This window comes from Oreochromis niloticus, linkage group LG4 (genome assembly GCF_001858045.2).
Source record: "Oreochromis niloticus isolate F11D_XX linkage group LG4, O_niloticus_UMD_NMBU, whole genome shotgun sequence".
Classification (NCBI taxonomy): Eukaryota; Metazoa; Chordata; class Actinopteri; order Cichliformes; family Cichlidae; genus Oreochromis; species Oreochromis niloticus.
Genome location: NC_031969.2, coordinates 15,558,204 through 15,575,798, shown reverse-complemented (window position 1 = coordinate 15,575,798; position 17,595 = coordinate 15,558,204). Strand labels below are relative to the sequence as shown.

Below are 17,595 nucleotides of genomic sequence, written 5' to 3'. Positions count from 1 at the left end.
AACATGTATTGAAATTGCAGTTCATCAGCTGAGGAAGTTAGACCTAATGGCTAAGAGTGCAGTTTTGCTGAATATAAATAACAATTTAAAGTAGGTGCTTAATATTTACAGGGTCTGTTAAACAAGATATACACAGTCAATTAAAATGGGTAGATCTAGGATTTAGTGTCTGATTTCTAGTACATAACTTTTAAAAATCAAGCACAGTTGGACAAGCAACAAGTGATATTATGACATGTTTTAACACGACAAACGACCGGCATGCTTTTATTCATTTATTAAGAGGAGAGGAAACCATTTGGTTATTTTTTATGATTAGCATCTCATGCATTATCTAAACTGCTTGACTTTGCAATGCACACAGGGTGTGTCTGTCTTTTTTCTCTGGATGATCTAATGTCCTTGATTTTTCTATGCTTTTTAATATTATAATTGCATGTCATACAAACAAAAGGAACTAGCTCTTTAAAGAATTTGGGACATTTCCAAAGAGGCTATTTGATAAATTTATAATAAAACCACTGCACTGTCTTTTTTTAGAAGCTGTATCACTGAAAGACTAATGACCCTGTGTTGTACAAACCGCAAAAAAAGATTTTCCATGAATTTTATTAAAAAACAACAAAATAAATAATATAATAAATAAATAAACAAACAAAAGAAAAGGTGTATCATGGCATGTATTAATGTTGAGTTTAATGAGAGCTCTAAACATTCTAACCATCAGTGTCACAGTGACATCTGCAGTGTTTTGTGTACAGCTCTGTGGCTTCCTGTATCACTGTGGCTTTCGAGCACAATAATAAATGGCAGAATCTTCAGTTGTCAAGCTGCTCATGTGCAGATACACTTGATCCACATTGTTGTCTCTGGAAATGGTGAAGCGGTTCTGGACAGATGTGGAATAATATTTATTGCTTCCGCTTGGAGCAGAAATGTGAGCAACCCACTCCAGTCCTTTTCCTTCAGCCTGTCTGATCCAGCTGATATAAGCATTATCATCTGATATCCCTGCATATGTGCAGGTCAGCTTGTTTGAATCTCCAGGGCGTTTTACCACTGGTTTAGACTCAGTGAGCGTCTGACTGCAAAAACCTGGAAAAAAATAAGTGTAATGAGAAACAAGCCACACATGAACCGAAGTATAAATACAGAATAATGTAGATCTGTGTTATTCACCAGGAATCACTGACAGCAAAATAAATGTTATACTTGTAGTTAAAGTCATATTGAAAGCTTTTGTCTGTCTAGTTTGGCTGTCATCACTTTGCTGAGAAATTAATAAAGGCACGGAGATCAATATTTGCATCGACTCCTCCTCACCGTGCTAAAACAAATAAAAGAGTCAAGACTGAAGAACTTTATTGTCATTATGCTAGTGAAATAACTAAATTACAGTTACAACAACCTTGTAATAAAAAGCAGTTTATCAGCTGAATTGATTATTTATTAAATCTGTTGTTTTTGATAATAAAAAAAAAAATAATTAAAGGAATCTTTTCTATAAAATTTCATTAACTGAGAATTTGGACAAAATGAATGGAGAAGGACAAACCAATTATTAGAAGTCTGATACAGCTTATAAATATAAACAGAACTGGAAGCAGTCAATATTGAATACTATCCAACATAATTTATAAGCGGCTTGCATTATGTCATCATTGTATCGAAAGGAGCCAGTTGAGGTGGTTCGGGCATCTGACAAGGATGCCCCCTGGGCGCCTCCTGGGTGAGGTGTTCCGGGCATGTCCCACCGGGAGGAGGCCCCGGGGCAGACCCAGGACGCGCTGGAGAGATTATATCTCTCGGCTGGCCTGGGAACGCCTTGGTGTTCCCCCGGATGAGCTGGAGGAGGTGGCTGGGGAGAGGGAGGTCTGGGCTTCTCTGCTTAGGCTGCTGCCCCCGCGACCCGACTTCGGATAAAGCGGATGAGGATGGATGGATGGATGGATGTATCATGTAAAGGTTTCCATATTTAAATTGTGATAATGAATAAATAAATCAACAGATATATTTATTTTACAATAAACTTTTAGTTGTATATATAAATTCAATACTGGTGTATCTAAGTTTCAGGTTGTAAGAAAAACATGGTGGTGCACAGCGTTACTGAAAGTAGTCCTGGTTTTGAATACACTGGCCAGCTGGGCCCTTTCTGTGTTGTACTCCAGCTTCCTCCTGCAGCCTAAAAACATGCATGGGTTACATTCATTTGTAATTCTAAATTGGCCATTGGTGTGAATTATAGTCTGTCTTTCTGTGTTATTCCTGTGATTGTATACTGTACACCCAGTCAGAGTATAGTATCCCTGCACTTGCATTTTAAAACTGTTATGTACTATTTATCAGTTTTAATTAGCTTTTTTGTTTGTTTGTTTTAAATATAACAATATATTATATTACGAAAGACTAACAATAGGCAAAACATAACTTATTTTTCAATTCAATTCAGCAGTTGTTAGTGATTGAATTAGGGATTTTTAATGGTTACTTTTACTATCTAGGAGCTTAAATGTAATAAAATAACAATTTTAAGACTGTTATTTTTCATGTACAATTTTTGTCTTTCATTATTTATCTTCAGACATGGTTCAGTGCTTACCACACATACAACTGTTTCAGTCTGTTGTGTCACTGTGCTTGTCTTGCACAGAAATAAACTGCAGTCTTCTTGTTTGAGGGTCTTCATCACTAAATTCAAACAATTTTGAGAAGTGTCTTTGATGGAAAACTGGCCTTGGAGACTTTGGGCAAATGTTGTGCCAGTCCCATCATGAATACTTCCAATCCATTCTCCTAAGCCCTGGTTTTTGTCAAATCCAGTGCAACCAAGTCAGAGAGAGTCCTTGGACTCTCCATGACACGTTAACTGATTGTCCTGGTCTGCTGACCACTGACAAGGTGAGAGACTGACAGTGAGCAGCTGAAAGAGATACAGAGTTTAGGTGATGGGAAGGAGCTGACATCCAGACATTCTCTTTCTATCCTAATACAGACTTCACACACCTGAAATGAGAGACAGAAGGAGCACACTCCATACAATGGCCATGGTCATTACCTGGTTGAGACTTCAACTGTAAATGGTGATGTGAATGAGAGATTTTGATGTTGTGTAGGCAGAGTAGGTGGAGATTTGCTTGTCTGTGTATCTGAGAATCAAAATAAGACAGAGAGAGAGAGACAGATAACAGTTTGTTGCAACACTACCAATAAAATACATTTTGTATTGTTACAGTGAAGTTTTTTTTAAAAGTGTGTTTGATCCTCATTTGGCATGTCGATGTGTAGGGAGTAAGAATACATTAGAATGTGTTGAAATGTCACATATACAGAGATTTCCAGATGAAGGATGATTTGTCATTGGTGTATTAACGTGACAGGCACAAGAATAAACAGCAGTCTTCTCATACAGTGACATGGTGAGTTCGTGAAAACAAAACAAAACAAAACAAAACACATGGCTGTGAGGCCACCGCTGATCTATCTGATTAAAAGCTGATCTAACGTCTCTGTGTACATTCACAGAGGCGAGGAACTTGTCATTGTATGCCCTCTAGTGTTTAACATGATTTTTCTGTAAAATCCCCCCTCCAATAAATAATTTCAATGAGGACCGTAAAGGTTCTTGCTGTTAAGTGATCTGTGGAGATCATATGTTCAATTCTTGTGTTTTTAGCTTTTTTAAAAAGTTGCCACAAAAGAATTATGCTCTCAAAATAGATTTTGTGTCAGTGCATTAAAAATACACAGAAAAAAGGTGTAAAAATAATAAAAAATAAAATAAAAAATAATAAAATAATAAAAAATAATATCTGGTTTTAATACTTAAAACTAAAACCATATCCTGTTGTCAGATTGAGAACCACACACATTCACCCTGATGAAAAGGACAAATAGAGAAGGTTTGTCTGGGAAAACAGCTGATATTTTGGCCTACTGACATTTTTCAGTGCTTATTTTGGCAATAACAGGAAGAAAAGTGAATGTTCTCATAAAATGTGAAATTCTGAGAACAAACTTTATGACAAGAGTCATATTGATTAGCTATTTAACAGACTACTTACAGTATCTTGATTTTACCGCTGGGTAACAAGCTACCAAGCAACCAGGGCAAGAATATGTACCGTAGTTTTCGGGTCACAAGCCGCTACTTTTTCCCCACACTGTGAACACTGCGGCTTATACTGACGTGCAGCTAATGCATATTTTTTTTCATGTGGCCAAAAACATTCTGCCTGGTAACAGTAGACCAATAAAATTGATAAGTAGTATATATACAGTATATATTTTTACTGGTTGTTAAGAGACGTTGTAATGTTGTTTGTGCACTGTTCCATAAAAAAACCATAAGCAACTTAATTTGTGTGTTACCGATACGTACGTATACTTAAAGGTAGCTGTGTTACAGGCGCTGTTCGAGGAAAAAAAGCATTTGTAGTATGTATTTTTGTATGTTACCATAACGTTTATGTTACCATGTTTATGTTACCTTACGAATTAAATTAAACGTTAAAAATCCTCACGTATAATATTTCTGTGTAAATATCTCATATTACAAGTGAAACACATACGGCTTAAAATCCGGTGCGGCCTGTACAAGTACAAAATTGATTTTCTTTCTAAAATTAGAGCATGCGGCCTTTAATCAGGTGCGCTTTGTAGTCCGGGATTTACAATAATTTATTTTCTTGGTTAATTAAGCAATACTACACAAAGTTTTACAAAACATTTAAAATTGTTCAGCCACATAAAATCAGTTTCCACAAGAAGAACATTTTGTAAAAATGAGTGTGTGTAAAAGTAAAAAAAATCAGACATACAAACAAACAAAGATGAATGCATAGAAGACAGACAAACCAAACTGCCCTGAACAGTTTGAACTTTTGATATATTTCAGTTAAAGTGTGTTTTAAGTCCAGTCACTGATTTGTGTCATGAAGTGACCTCTTCATCTTCTTTCTCACACAGAATCGTGATTAATGATGAGCCACGTTGTTGAAGGAGCCGAGCTCTGTGTGAGCATTGTATAATTTAACATAACAACACTGGATACTTTTCTCTTTATCCTGTCTGCAGTAGACGAGTTGGCAAATATAACATCAAAACAAAATCTCAAAATAATACTAAAATACACTATCATTACTACTATTGCTGTGATAATTTTTACATAATTATATTATACCCTGAACTCTAGTCTAGTCTAAGGTCTCCTGTGGTTATTTCTGTTAGTGATTATGACAACAAAACTGTTGTACAAACAATGTCTGCCATTATATGTGAGAATAACTTTAGTCATATTTTTAACAAACTTATGTTATGCTGGATTTTGTACAGCTGGTCAATCGGCTCCACTCACTGTGCGTGTCGAACACAATAATAAACAGCAGTGTCTTCAGTCTTCAGACTGTTCATCTGCAGATACAGCTGCTCTTTGCTGTTGTCTCTGGAGATGGTGAACCTGCCCTGAACTGACTGAGAATAATAGATGTAAGCACTGTCATATCTGATAACGGCAACCCACTCCAGTCCTTTTCCAGGAGCCTGTCTGATGCAGGCCATCCAGTAGCTGCTGAATTCAATGTTGGAGCCTGTACAGGTCAGTCTGTGGGATTCTCCAGGTCTTTTAGCCACCGGTTCAGACTGTATTATAGTCTGACTATCAACACCTAGCAGATCAAAAAAGAAAAAAAGTCATTTGCAATAAGATACTAAAACAAAAAAAAACAACAATTTTTATTTATAAGAGAAAAATCTTCACCTGCCACAAACAGCGTTAAAAGCAGCAGTCCTGCCCTGAAGTCCATACTGTCAAACTGTTAGTGTACTGCTCTCTGTCATCCTCTCTGCTGACAGATAAGTAGACATGAAAGACATCTGAGTTTTGCATTAACTGAAATTGAGGAGGAGTTGACTTGGCCCTCAATTGGTAGGCATGAATAGTGTTAGAATAGAGACATAGATGAATTCAATATTTGAATATTATGTTGTGTTTTTTTTGCAGCTTTTTCATGAATTCATGTCCCATTGTGAAACACATTTCAAGTAAATTGTGTGCAAGAGTGCAAGACAGTAAAATTAAAATGTTCTTTATCATAGTGATAACTAGGAGTAGTGGTTCTTGTGAGGGTTTAACTCTTTTGTTGCTTAATTCACTTCCTAATAAGACTGAATACTCAGTTCTTCTGGCACAGTTAAAACTGCTTTGTTCATCTGCAGATAAACTTTACTGGTGGAATCATCTCTGGTGATAGTGAATCTGTTCTGGACTAACTGGGAGTAACAGTTACGTTATATTAAATCCAGATGTTGTATAGATGAGCCTGTTAACAGTGTGATGGGTATGTTGTTAGGGCTTGGTGACTAGTAATGCAGAGAGGCAGGTGAGACCTTTATTGAGCTGATTTGAAAACTAGACATGAGCATAAATACAACATCAGTGGAAAAATAAATACAAACTAACCAACTCAGTGCTGGTCCTTACAGTTTGAGCTGCTTCAAGTTTTGTTTGTGAAGAGGACATTAGCTTACACAGAAATGGTCGCTACCTTGCAGTGTTGGGTTATTACAGAATACATGCCTCAAAATGTATTTTGTAACGTATTCCGTTAAGTTAGTCAATGTGAGTAACATATTCTGAATACTTTGGATTACTTAATATATTGTCATGCTTTTTACAACTACATGAATGTCGCTATCACATCCTGCAAATTCTTATTTGTTTTTCTTTACCAATTGGCTGTTAAGCCCAACTTCGCCAACTAAGCCCAACCACGTTAAATAATATGTTTAATGTAGAGGAGCAAAGACGTGGGTATGTTAATATCAGCTGTTTTGTCTTCTTAAAGATAATTAAAAAAGCACCGTCTTTCCTTTACCATTTTTTTTATTTATAAAGCTGACAAGTGGAAGCGTATTAGACAAACATAAAATATGCCATTGAAAAGTATTTACTGTTATGGTCATCAACATCACTTAGTTAAAATAAAAAGTAGCCTTGCACAAGTAGAAAAACATCAGCATTTTCAATGACTGTTTTCTTATTAGGACAAAAAAGGCAATATATAAAATTATACTCAAAAATGAAAAAATATATTATTTTGGCATTTATTGTCATTATTATTCTTCCACCAATAATTTTAAATTACAAAAGATTTGTCAATATAACTCAGATATTCAATGAGGAATTACATTTTAAACCTTACCCCTAAATATAATTTTTAAAACAAGACAATATATGTTTTAATGCAACTCAGCAACATTACCTTATGACCATTTAACAAAGGCATGGAACAAAGAACCATACAAGGTGTCAGTGCTGAACTGCTTGGTTGAAAATCTTAAATGGCCCCAAAAATCAAATAATTGGTTAACAATTGCAGTAAAAATATGAGGTGTTGCTTTTTGAATGTATGCAAAAAACAAATACTAAGACTACAAAATACTGAGGTTGCAAGCCCTATCTGTGAACAATACCAAGATAGTTTCAGCAAACTACCTACATCTGTTCCACTTAGTCTACAGTCCAGTAAACGCAGTGGTTGTAACGCAGCAAGAGCACCTGTTCAAAGTGTTTGTCTGTCATGCGGTTAGGTGCATCTCGAATAAATAAATGAATAATCCAAAAAGTAGCTATGTTAATACAGAAACTCCAACAACAAAAAAAAGTAAAATATTCCCTCCAAACAAAACGTTCTATTTCTGTTCTAAATGTGTAAATCAGTCCATGCATGATTACATTGCTCCGCCCATTAACAAGTCACCTGTGCGAATATGTCGGTTATCGTCATTTGTTTGACTGACGATTGTCGGTTGGAAAATTTTTAAATCTCGCCCAACCTTAATGTCCACTGTTGGGAACGAAGTATTATTTTTTGTCATTTTTGTTATTTCCATTTATTATTTTATTTTTATTAATTCTATTTTTATTATTTTGTTATTTCTGTTATTACTGTCATTACTGTTGCATCATAATCATGTAGCAAGCATATGTATACCAGAAGTATTGATACAAGAGGTATTGATATTGCATTCAGATGTTCAAACATATTGGTATCATATTAGCCTTTATTACAGGTCCAGTAAAAAACCACTTTAAACTGTTGAGTTGAATCTATAACCCGAAGTGCTTTTGAATTTATAATTTTAATGTTTATGCAGACTGCAGGGTGAAAGAGTAACTCTGTGCTAAAAGAAGACAGGAAGTTATATGTCTTTGAAGTTACATGCTTTTGCAGGAAGTGAAACCAAAACCAGAGTTTGGATGATGCTATTATCATCTTTTATGCATTTATACGTCTGATTAAGCTTTGATTAAGTTTTAAGTAGTTGTAGTAGATTGAAATATTTGTTTTATACATTTTACATAGAAGTTAAGATCATCACAACACAGGATGGCCTTAGCCTGGTTGCCTAAGTTGAGGTCAACTAAGGTGCAGAGAGCAGATGCACACTCTGTGCACGCGCAGAGACCTACACACACACACTGTTAGGGTGTAGGTGAAAGTTGACTGATGAAGCAGTAGATGCACGATGCGAGAGCTGAGCTGGCTTACGGGAAACCACCGGGGAGAAGATGGAAGCCAGTGTACTTTTAATTGGGCCTTAGGTTGTCGAATAGAACATTTGTGGTTTTGAAGCTGATGTATGTGATGACGCAATGAGGGGGCGTCACTAAATATACTCTGATGCATATAAAACTGTATTTTGATGTTAGGAGATTGAGATTGTGGGGCTGTCTGCTTACGGAGTGCGCTCATTCTCCCACGCGTGTCATTTCATTAAAATCATCGTCTTTACCCTTTGGACCAGTGTGGTTACTTGCATTCCTCCTGTGTTTCCTTCCCTATATTTTTGAACCTTAACATTTGGGGGCTTCGTCCGAGGGGGGAAGTGAGACAGGACGGAGAAAGGTCCGAGGCGTCAGGCGCTCAGGCATGGGTCAGTGGTCAAAGTGAGTGACAAGCCGGCATATAACAAAAGGTAGGCACCACCTGTTGAATTTCTAAGTGTGCCAGATTGGACATCATTACAAAATTAAAAGTCTACTCACTGAAATTACTGATAGATGTCTGTTTTGATTTTGATGAAAATCTCATGAGAACTAAAGTATAAGTTGAAGTAAAGATAATGAAACGTTGAAAATAAGTAAAGAGTAAAGAGAATAAGTGTATTTAAAGCAGTTGGACTGCAGAGTGAATTTAGAGTTATAGGTTATTGGTGAAGTGTTTGTGACAGTTAAGTTTTAATTGAATATAAAGCCGGGCTTGGACATCAATAGAATTGCGTGTGTGATTTTATGGGGTGTTTTCAAAGTAATTAAATTATCTTAGGACGGGACTATGGGATAGTCTTAGGAAGCGCACAGCTCAGATGTGACGGTCTCTCCTGGTCAAGGACGCTTGACCCTGACCTATCGGTGAATAGGGTTAGTCCAGTTTGGCAATCTGTGGGGTACGGGGCATCCCAAAATACGCTAAGTGATTTAAGGATCACTTTTTACTGTTCGGGACAGTACATTGCGCTTTTTTGGTCAGTAGAAACCGGGTTTCGGGCGTGTAACTTTAATTTAAAACTTCGGGGAAGCCTGGGATGTGAAATGCCCAAAAATAGAGCTTCAGGCAGAGTTTGGGTTGGTTCATGCTTATAAATTGTGTTAGGGCATTAGAAATGAGGCCGCGGTCTGGGACCGATAAATGGTAAATTGGTCGCAAAAAACTCAGGGAGTTTTCCGCTGGGCGGTTATTATTAAATTTGTCGAAATTCGGTAGGTGTTTTAAAAGGCCTAAAATCTGTGCAGTTGTAATTAAAAAGACGTCTGTGTAATATAAAATAAGAGATCTTTGTGGGAGAGAAGTCTCTGTGTCAGCAGTGCACAGCCGGATGTGCACTGATGGTGTGTGTGTGAGAATGTAAATGAGCAGCGGTGACGCGCAGAGAGGGTGGTTTCGGTTTCGAGAGTATTGAGTTTATAACTATTGTTTGGAAATTTTGCTAAATGCCTGTAACTAAGAGGCTGGGTTTGCGTATTACGAGAGTATAAATAGAGTTTGAATTCATTACTGTGGATGTATAGTCATTGACTGAGTTTTGACATATATGTATAGATTGAGTGTATTGTACAGTATCTAAGACCACTATATATTTTCTTGTAGTAACCTCTCTTGAGTAATGAATGGTGGTGTGGTTTATTTTTTCAGTTATGTGTGTGTGGTGAGAAGTTGTGAGGATGATGAGAGGTTTCAGTTTCTTTTTTCCTTTTGACTTGCTCTTTCTGATTATGGAAAGCATGCCTGTAAAATACTCCTAGGAAATATTTTGTAGTGTATTTTGAGTGATTTTAACTGTGTGAATGATGTCACAAAAACTGACAAATGCAAAAACTTGGAATATTTAAAAGTGTGCATGAAATAAGGGTGTATTGTTTTTAGACCAAGACTTAGTAAAACTAAAGAGGGTTTGTAGACTGTAAATATGAAAAAACAAGTGTTTGATTAATCTGTAGAAACAGGAAAGAGAAACAGGAAATACTGTGCTGCTGTGTGTGTGAGAGGAAGGTGTGTGTGTGTGACTGATGATGTCAGGGGAGCACCCAGAGAAATAGACAGAGTTAAATTCCAAGAAGATGAAGCGAATGCATGTTTTAAGAAAAAGTAATAAAGTAATAAAATTATATTAATTACAGGGTTTAGAAAAGAGAAAGACCGAGAGAAATAAATACATGAACTAACAATTACATTAATGAATTGAAAACGCATGTACACAAACTGTTACATGTGAAATTATTGTTGGAAAGTTTAATAAAGAAAGCAGTTTACACTCCTTTAATTTCCAGAACCAGTGTGTCCCCTAGACCTGATAACACCCTTGCCCAGTTGGCCCCTGTAGCAGGAGAGCATGGAAGGCTGGACAGCCCATGACGGGTAAGATCCCACCTCGAAACCCTGGGACAACCTAAGGCAAGGCGCAGTCACGATTGCTTGAACCTAAGTCCCGGAGTGACCTTGGAGTCACTGGAGGAGACGGGATTTAACAGGTAAGGCCACTGGGCACAGGCGGAGGGGAAATGTCATTAACAATGACCAGTGATGAGCCAAAGAGAGAAAACACACCCTGTCAAAAGGAGTTTGAAACACTGCAAAAGAAACATTTACAAGATCACAAAGATCACAAAGAAACATTTATGAAAATCCCACATACAAACAGAAAATGCACTAACCTTACAGAGATAAGCTCATGAGGAGTAATGCATAGATAGTGATTAAAACTTGGCTAAGAACACAAACATACGTAATTAAATCAGCCTGCTAATTTCATGAGTGTTAAAATGGTGTGAATGTTGAAGAAAATACACTTAAAACACACTTGGATAAAATAGAGTTGTGGAATAACTCAAACGAAGCTGTATGACAAGGGAGTGAGTTATGGAAAAAACAAAAAACAAAAAAAACAAAAGAGAAGTGATTAAAGTAGTTTAAAAGGTGACTTAGGAGTGCTCTTGCACTGATTGATAAAAGTAAGTGATTAGCATAGAAAGAAAATGAAAATAATTGAATAATGTGATAAGGTTTAAACATGTATTTCTTTTGTCAAGTTGGCTGTTGAGCTGTGAGTCTATGCAAATTAGCTGGAGTGAGTGAGTGACAAAGACACTTCCTGTGTCTGTGTCTCGGAGGTTTTCAGTTCAAGAGAGCGGTGGCTGTTGTGTTGAGGATTATTTGGCAAAATATATACTGGTAAAGTATCAGGATATTTGATTACGGTGGTCAGGTCTGTTCAGAGGTGCAGATTTGGACAGGAAATTTATAATTTAGTGATGGTACGTTGTTGAAATCGGTTTATATTTTATGCTGAATGAAAACATGGGAGAGTAAGGAAGGGTGACATTGTGCAAACGGTCTTTGATCTTTTGACGAGGTTTCAGTGCGTTGAATGGGTGAAATTTAAGATTGTTTAAGATTTTTTGGGGCTGTTGTTTTTCATTTTAATAGAGGGAGTTTTGATAAACATGGACATGTCTAAAAGGGCCCATAGTTTTTGTAACAGTGCACTTAGGAAAAACCTGTCAGGTGATTTTGTTTTGTACTTTGATGAGCTAATAATCAGCTCTCTTTTTTTTTTTTCATTTTTGTTCTAAGCAGGCCTGGAAGAGAGTGAACTGACGGCGCTGACAAAATTACCAAGTACGAAAATCAGGTGGGCTTTCCAGATCACAATTGGTGGCGAGTCTCTGTCTAAAAAAGGATTGTAGCGATTCAATCCAGTCAAAAGTATAGAGAACTATTTTCCTGAAAAGGAAAAGGAAATAAAACAAATGACTGAGCTCATTTTGCTGATGTGGAGCATCTGATGACGTGCGCAGAAGGCTGCAGTATCAGCAAAAATATCATGTGTGAATGCGTGTGAGTGAATGTGAGTGATTGGACCAAGGGGGGAAATAAATAAAAGGTTGACAAACAGGAGAAGTGGAAGACTTAAATCTGGGGATGCTGATGTTCCTTTGAGTGAATTTCTGTTTTGTTGATTTGGGTTAGACCATATTATTACATTATAAAATGCTAAATGCTAAAAGGGAAACATTTTTGATATAACTCAAGTTACCATTAACTGAGGTAACTCATGATTAATAACTGTTCTGTTTAAGTTTGTTTTTGTCATGACACAGATTGGATCATAGAGGGGGAGAGTTGAGTAAAGGTTTTGTTTCCAGGAAGTTCCAAGGATCCAGACTTTGCATGGAGCAACGATTTTGAGAAGATTTGACATAATAATTAAATTGATCTTATTCCTTAAACACAGGTTTTCAGGGCTGGAGCAAAATATCGGAGAGGAGGATGGCTGAAGTGTTCTGAGAAATGATATGATATGACTAACCTTTTTTCCCTTGTTAATTTGTTAAGCTTGGGTGAAGCATGTTGAGTTTTTTGCCACATGAGATGTGTCAAAAAAGAGAGGGGTTTAAGATTTAATTTGAAATGGGTTTTAGTATGATTTTATAACGATTGGGGTTGTTTGATAATTTAGATATGGTAAAACTGAGGCAGAGATTGTTAATTCTAAAAAAAGGAGTAAAAGGAACTGAATTCTGTTTAGAAGATAAATTGCTGGGGTTAATAAGAAGTTGTACACCAAACTTAGAGGGAAACTGTGGGAATAAAGGATATGCTTTGGGGAAGATTAGTGAAGATTTTACTAGTAGAAAATGTGTGATTTTTTCTTTTGACTTTTAGGATAAGTTGTTATAATGTAGGCTTTAGAAACAGATAGTAAATAGATTTATTTCTAGGGTAGAGGAGAGCTTTTTATGAGGATGTTAAAAGTCTCACTGACCCGAATGAATAGTATTGAAGATTACATACACAGGAATGATTTCATACACATTGCATTTTGTGCTTATTAAAGAAATGTTGCTCAAGTCCATAACTGAAGGTCAGAAGCTTTGTTCGGGGCGAGGTCCGAGCAATTTATTGTACAAGATGACAGAGCATTGAAGGCTGCGCACGCTTACAGACATATAGAGTTCATCAACACACCTGACAGTATTGATTCCAGGCAAAAGGCCTGAAATCCATTTAGCATTTAACTGAATAGGAGTTTTGCTTGTAACTAAATTGGGTGACATGTAAAATATTGAGATAATACATGCAGCTCCACATGAGTCTTATTATATAAAATGCAGCTACAGAATAACGAATGCTTGTTGAAGTGACCAAGTTTTTGTTTAAAACAGGACCAAAGGGGGGAAAGCTTAGGTATTTTGGCTAAGACTGATAAAATATAATGACTGATAAAATATAATTAGAATGTACCATTACATTAAGAGCAGCAAAATGAAATAAAATGCTGTACCAAAACAGGTTATAACACAGGAAATGTGAGTTTTAAAATGAAGTTAGTGTCAACACGCAGAAGTTGTTCCTAGGGAGCTTTTAGCTATGATGAAATTTATTCAGGAGTAATTGATTATATGTGTTTACACTTAGTTGATTAAAATGATTGTTTTTCCTTTGATCCTTGTGTAGAATAAGTGGTTATGATGATTTTTCTTGTGAAAGGTGATTTTAGGCCAGAGCTGTGACAGTACAGGATGTTGAATAGAGTGAACAACAGGAAACATATGACAGCAGTGCTGTAAGACTGTTAAAATGCTGTAGATTGAGATGAGTGATGTTTAAGATTATATAGGAACAAAAATCAGAAAGTCAGAATATAATTAGGTTTATGCTTTTGAGTAAAGACTCCCAAACATAATAGGTTGAGCCAAGTTTGAATAAAGAGAACAATTGATGGACATAAGTGAGGGGAAGAGCATAGTAGGGAGAAGGTTCTTTTTATCCCTTACAGTTAAGGTGAATCTAGTCTTAGACTAGGATCTACTCTGTGAATTATTAGTTTCGGTCATGCTTTTATTTGTTTTGGTGACCTCTGGATAACATCCAGAGATCAAGAGAGGAATTGTTGGGAACGAAGTATTATTTTTTGTCATTTTTGTTATTTCCATTTATTATTTTATTTTTATTAATTCTATTTTTATTATTTTGTTATTTCTGTTATTACTGTCATTACTGTTGCATCATAATCATGTAGCAAGCATATGTATACCAGAAGTATTGATACAAGAGGTATTGCTATTGCATTCAGATGTTCAAACATATTGGTATCATATTAGCCTTTATTACAGGTCCAGTAAAAAACCACTTTAAACTGTTGAGTTGAATCTATAACCCGAAGTGCTTTTGAATTTATAATTTTAATGTTTATGCAGACTGCAGGGTGAAAGAGTAACTCTGTGCTAAAAGAAGACAGGAAGTTATATGTCTTTGAAGTTACATGCTTTTGCAGGAAGTGAAACCAAAACCAGAGTTTGGATGATGCTATTATCATCTTTTATGCATTTATACGTCTGATTAAGCTTTGATTAAGTTTTAAGTAGTTGTAGTAGATTGAAATATTTGTTTTATACATTTTACATAGAAGTTAAGATCATCACAACACAGGATGGCCTTAGCCTGGTTGCCTAAGTTGAGGTCAACTAAGGTGCAGAGAGCAGATGCACACTCTGTGCACGCGCAGAGACCTACACACACACACTGTTAGGGTGTAGGTGAAAGTTGACTGATGAAGCAGTAGATGCACGATGCGAGAGCTGAGCTGGCTTACGGGAAACCACCGGGGAGAAGATGGAAGCCAGTGTACTTTTAATTGGGCCTTAGGTTGTCGAATAGAACATTTGTGGTTTTGAAGCTGATGTATGTGATGACGCAATGAGGGGGCGTCACTAAATATACTCTGATGCATATAAAACTGTATTTTGATGTTAGGAGATTGAGATTGTGGGGCTGTCTGCTTACGGAGTCCGCTCATTCTCCCACGCGTGTCATTTCATTAAAATCATCGTCTTTACCCTTTGGACCAGTGTGGTTACTTGCATTCCTCCTGTGTTTCCTTCCCTATATTTTTGAACCTTAACACCACCCTACTGTTAATCATTTTGGGATTGCTTTCAGAACTGCACATACTATTCACCAAGTACTTTTTTACTCTTACTCGAGTAACTTTTTTAACGACTACTTTTCACTTTTTACTTGAGTAAGAATATTTTAAAGTAATGATACTTGTAATGGGCTAAGTTTCCATTCAGCTTAAACACTCCCAAAAAAATCTCCAGGACACAGACGGTTCAACTCCAGGAGTTTTTACTGGGCACTTTTGTGAAACTGTAAACGCAATACAATGAAATATATGAAATGTATTATAAATGCAATAAGCTCAAAGCATCTGGCTAATTATCACAGCTTGACAGCCTAGCCGCATAGCTTATATGAGACACAACAAAGCTAACCGAATAACAGACAACAGTTCAAAACGCTTCACCGCTTAATTGTACAAAATGAATTATACTCACAGACTATGCCTTAGCGGAGGGAAAAGGATTAAACCTGTAACGGTGGAGCTGACGACTGCGTGAGCCCACACACCAATATCCAGAGCCACACGATAAATTTACTTCCTGACTCCCAGCGTGCACTGCTCTCATGTTGTCATGGTTACGAAAATACACAAGTCGCTCTAAGCTGCGATAACGAGATAAAAAGAACACATAAGAACACATTTCTGGAGGCATAACACTCCCCGCTTGGGATCTTTAAAGAGCCCACATTAATTGGCAGAATCGGACTTTGGAGAAAGAAGCAGAACTACTTCTGTAATGGGACGAGAGAATCCTCTTCTATTTCCATCCTTGACGACCTCCACTTCGACTCTCCGGACCAATCCGTCCTTCCCTGGAAAGGTTTTCGTGATGATGCCCATGGGCCACTCATTTCTCTCTGCCTGATTATCCTTTAAGAGAACTACGTCCCCTTTTTGAAGATTCGGCTGTTTCCCTTGCCACTTGTGCCGAAGTTGCAGTGTTTTGAGGTATTCACGCCTCCATCTGTTCCAAAACATGTCTGCTAAGCCCTGAACTTGTTTCCACTCCTCTCTGAAAAGATCTGCTTCCTCGAACTTGCCTGACGGCAAAGGAGGCGTGGAACCTGTTTTGAGAGTCAGGAGCATTGCTGGTGTGAGGATGCAGGGCGACTCCGGGTCGGATGACACTGGGATGATCGGCCTTGCGTTCATAATTGCAGCTACCTCGGCCATAAGCGTGGTCAGAACCTCGTGTGTCAGGCGAGACTTTCTCTGTTCAAGCAGCATGAAGTCCAAGATACGGCGGGCGATGCCGATCATCCTCTCCCATGCGCCACCCATATGAGATGCATGGGGTGGGTTAAACACCCAGGTGCAGCTCTGTTTGCTGAGGTACTTCTCCACCCTGTCAAAATCTGGGTTTGTCTTGTCCATCCCCAGCTCACGGGAGGCGCCAGCGAAGTTAGTTCCGCAGTCCGAGCGTATCTGCTTCGCGGGGCCCCTGACCGCAAAGAATCTCCTCAAGGCGTTAATAAAGCTGCTAGCACTCATGGCTTCGATCACCTCAATGTGCACTGCCCTGGAACACATACACGAGAACATCACCGCCCATCGCTTGGAGTTCGAGACTCCTCCTCTTGTGCGGCGTGAAACGACGTCCCATGGTCCAAAGACATCGACAACTACATAGGTGAAGGGAGGTGCTACTTGTAGCCGTTCTGCCGGCAGGGCTGCCATCTGTTGATGTTCGGCCTTCCCTCTCAGTTTCCTACAAGTGATGCATCTGTAAAGCAGACTGCTGATACAGCGTTTGGCTCCCACGAGCCAAAACCCTGCAGCCCGAATGGCACCCTCAGTAAGATGTCTCCCTTGGTGTTTTACTGCTTCGTGATAGTGGGACACAAGCAGAGTGGCGAGGTGATGCCGGCCAGGAATGATGATGGGATGAGTCTCGTTCATGCCTAACCCTGACTGCTCGATCCGACCTCCTACCCTAAATAGTCGATCCTGGTCCATAATGGGGTGCAATCTCCACAAGCTGCTAGAAGATGGTATGTTGATTCCCGAGTTGATGCACTTGAGCTCTTCTGCGTAGCACTCACCCTGGACACTCTTTACAATGCACACTTCGGCTCTCAGCAGCTCCTCTTCTGTAGGACGACAAATGTGCCAGCCTCGACATTCGTT

General features: G+C 37.9%; 3 protein-coding genes, 2 long non-coding RNA genes and 1 gene segment (V, D, J or C); 2 read left to right on the top strand and 4 right to left on the bottom strand.

The window, feature by feature from the left end:
• LOC100709195 (uncharacterized) overlaps window positions 1–17,595 on the bottom strand; it is a 1,346,887-nt gene that overhangs the window by 325,388 nt on the left and 1,003,904 nt on the right. Inside the window, exons 1-2 of one of the 5 annotated variants that reach the window (XM_025906575.1) lie at window positions 1,180–1,243; window positions 790–1,095 (exon numbers count right to left, since the gene is read on the bottom strand). The exons of the other annotated variants lie outside the window; for them this stretch is intronic. Of the exons in view, the coding sequence (XP_025762360.1) occupies window positions 790–1,095; window positions 1,180–1,228 (355 nt within the window). The 5' untranslated portion in view covers window positions 1,229–1,243. Of the gene's footprint in view, window positions 1–789; window positions 1,096–1,179; window positions 1,244–17,595 lie in introns of those variants that run through there. 5 annotated transcript variants of the gene reach the window in all.
• The window catches only part of LOC112846698 (uncharacterized), a 961,229-nt gene that overhangs the window by 106,484 nt on the left and 837,150 nt on the right, over window positions 1–17,595 (top strand). The gene's annotated exons all lie outside the window — the stretch shown is intronic.
• Window positions 1–17,595, bottom strand: part of LOC102076453 (Ig heavy chain Mem5) — a 900,359-nt gene that overhangs the window by 78,246 nt on the left and 804,518 nt on the right. The window lies entirely within an intron of this gene.
• The window catches only part of LOC106096470 (immunoglobulin mu heavy chain), a 1,110,954-nt gene that overhangs the window by 296,856 nt on the left and 796,503 nt on the right, over window positions 1–17,595 (bottom strand). The window lies entirely within an intron of this gene.
• Window positions 1–17,595, top strand: part of LOC112846703 (uncharacterized) — a 297,478-nt gene that overhangs the window by 104,870 nt on the left and 175,013 nt on the right. The gene's annotated exons all lie outside the window — the stretch shown is intronic.
• On the bottom strand, window positions 5,210–5,846 carry LOC112846684 (immunoglobulin heavy variable 3-30-3-like). The segment is given in 2 exon segments: window positions 5,210–5,666; window positions 5,759–5,846. Coding segments are annotated over 2 exon segments (360 nt in total).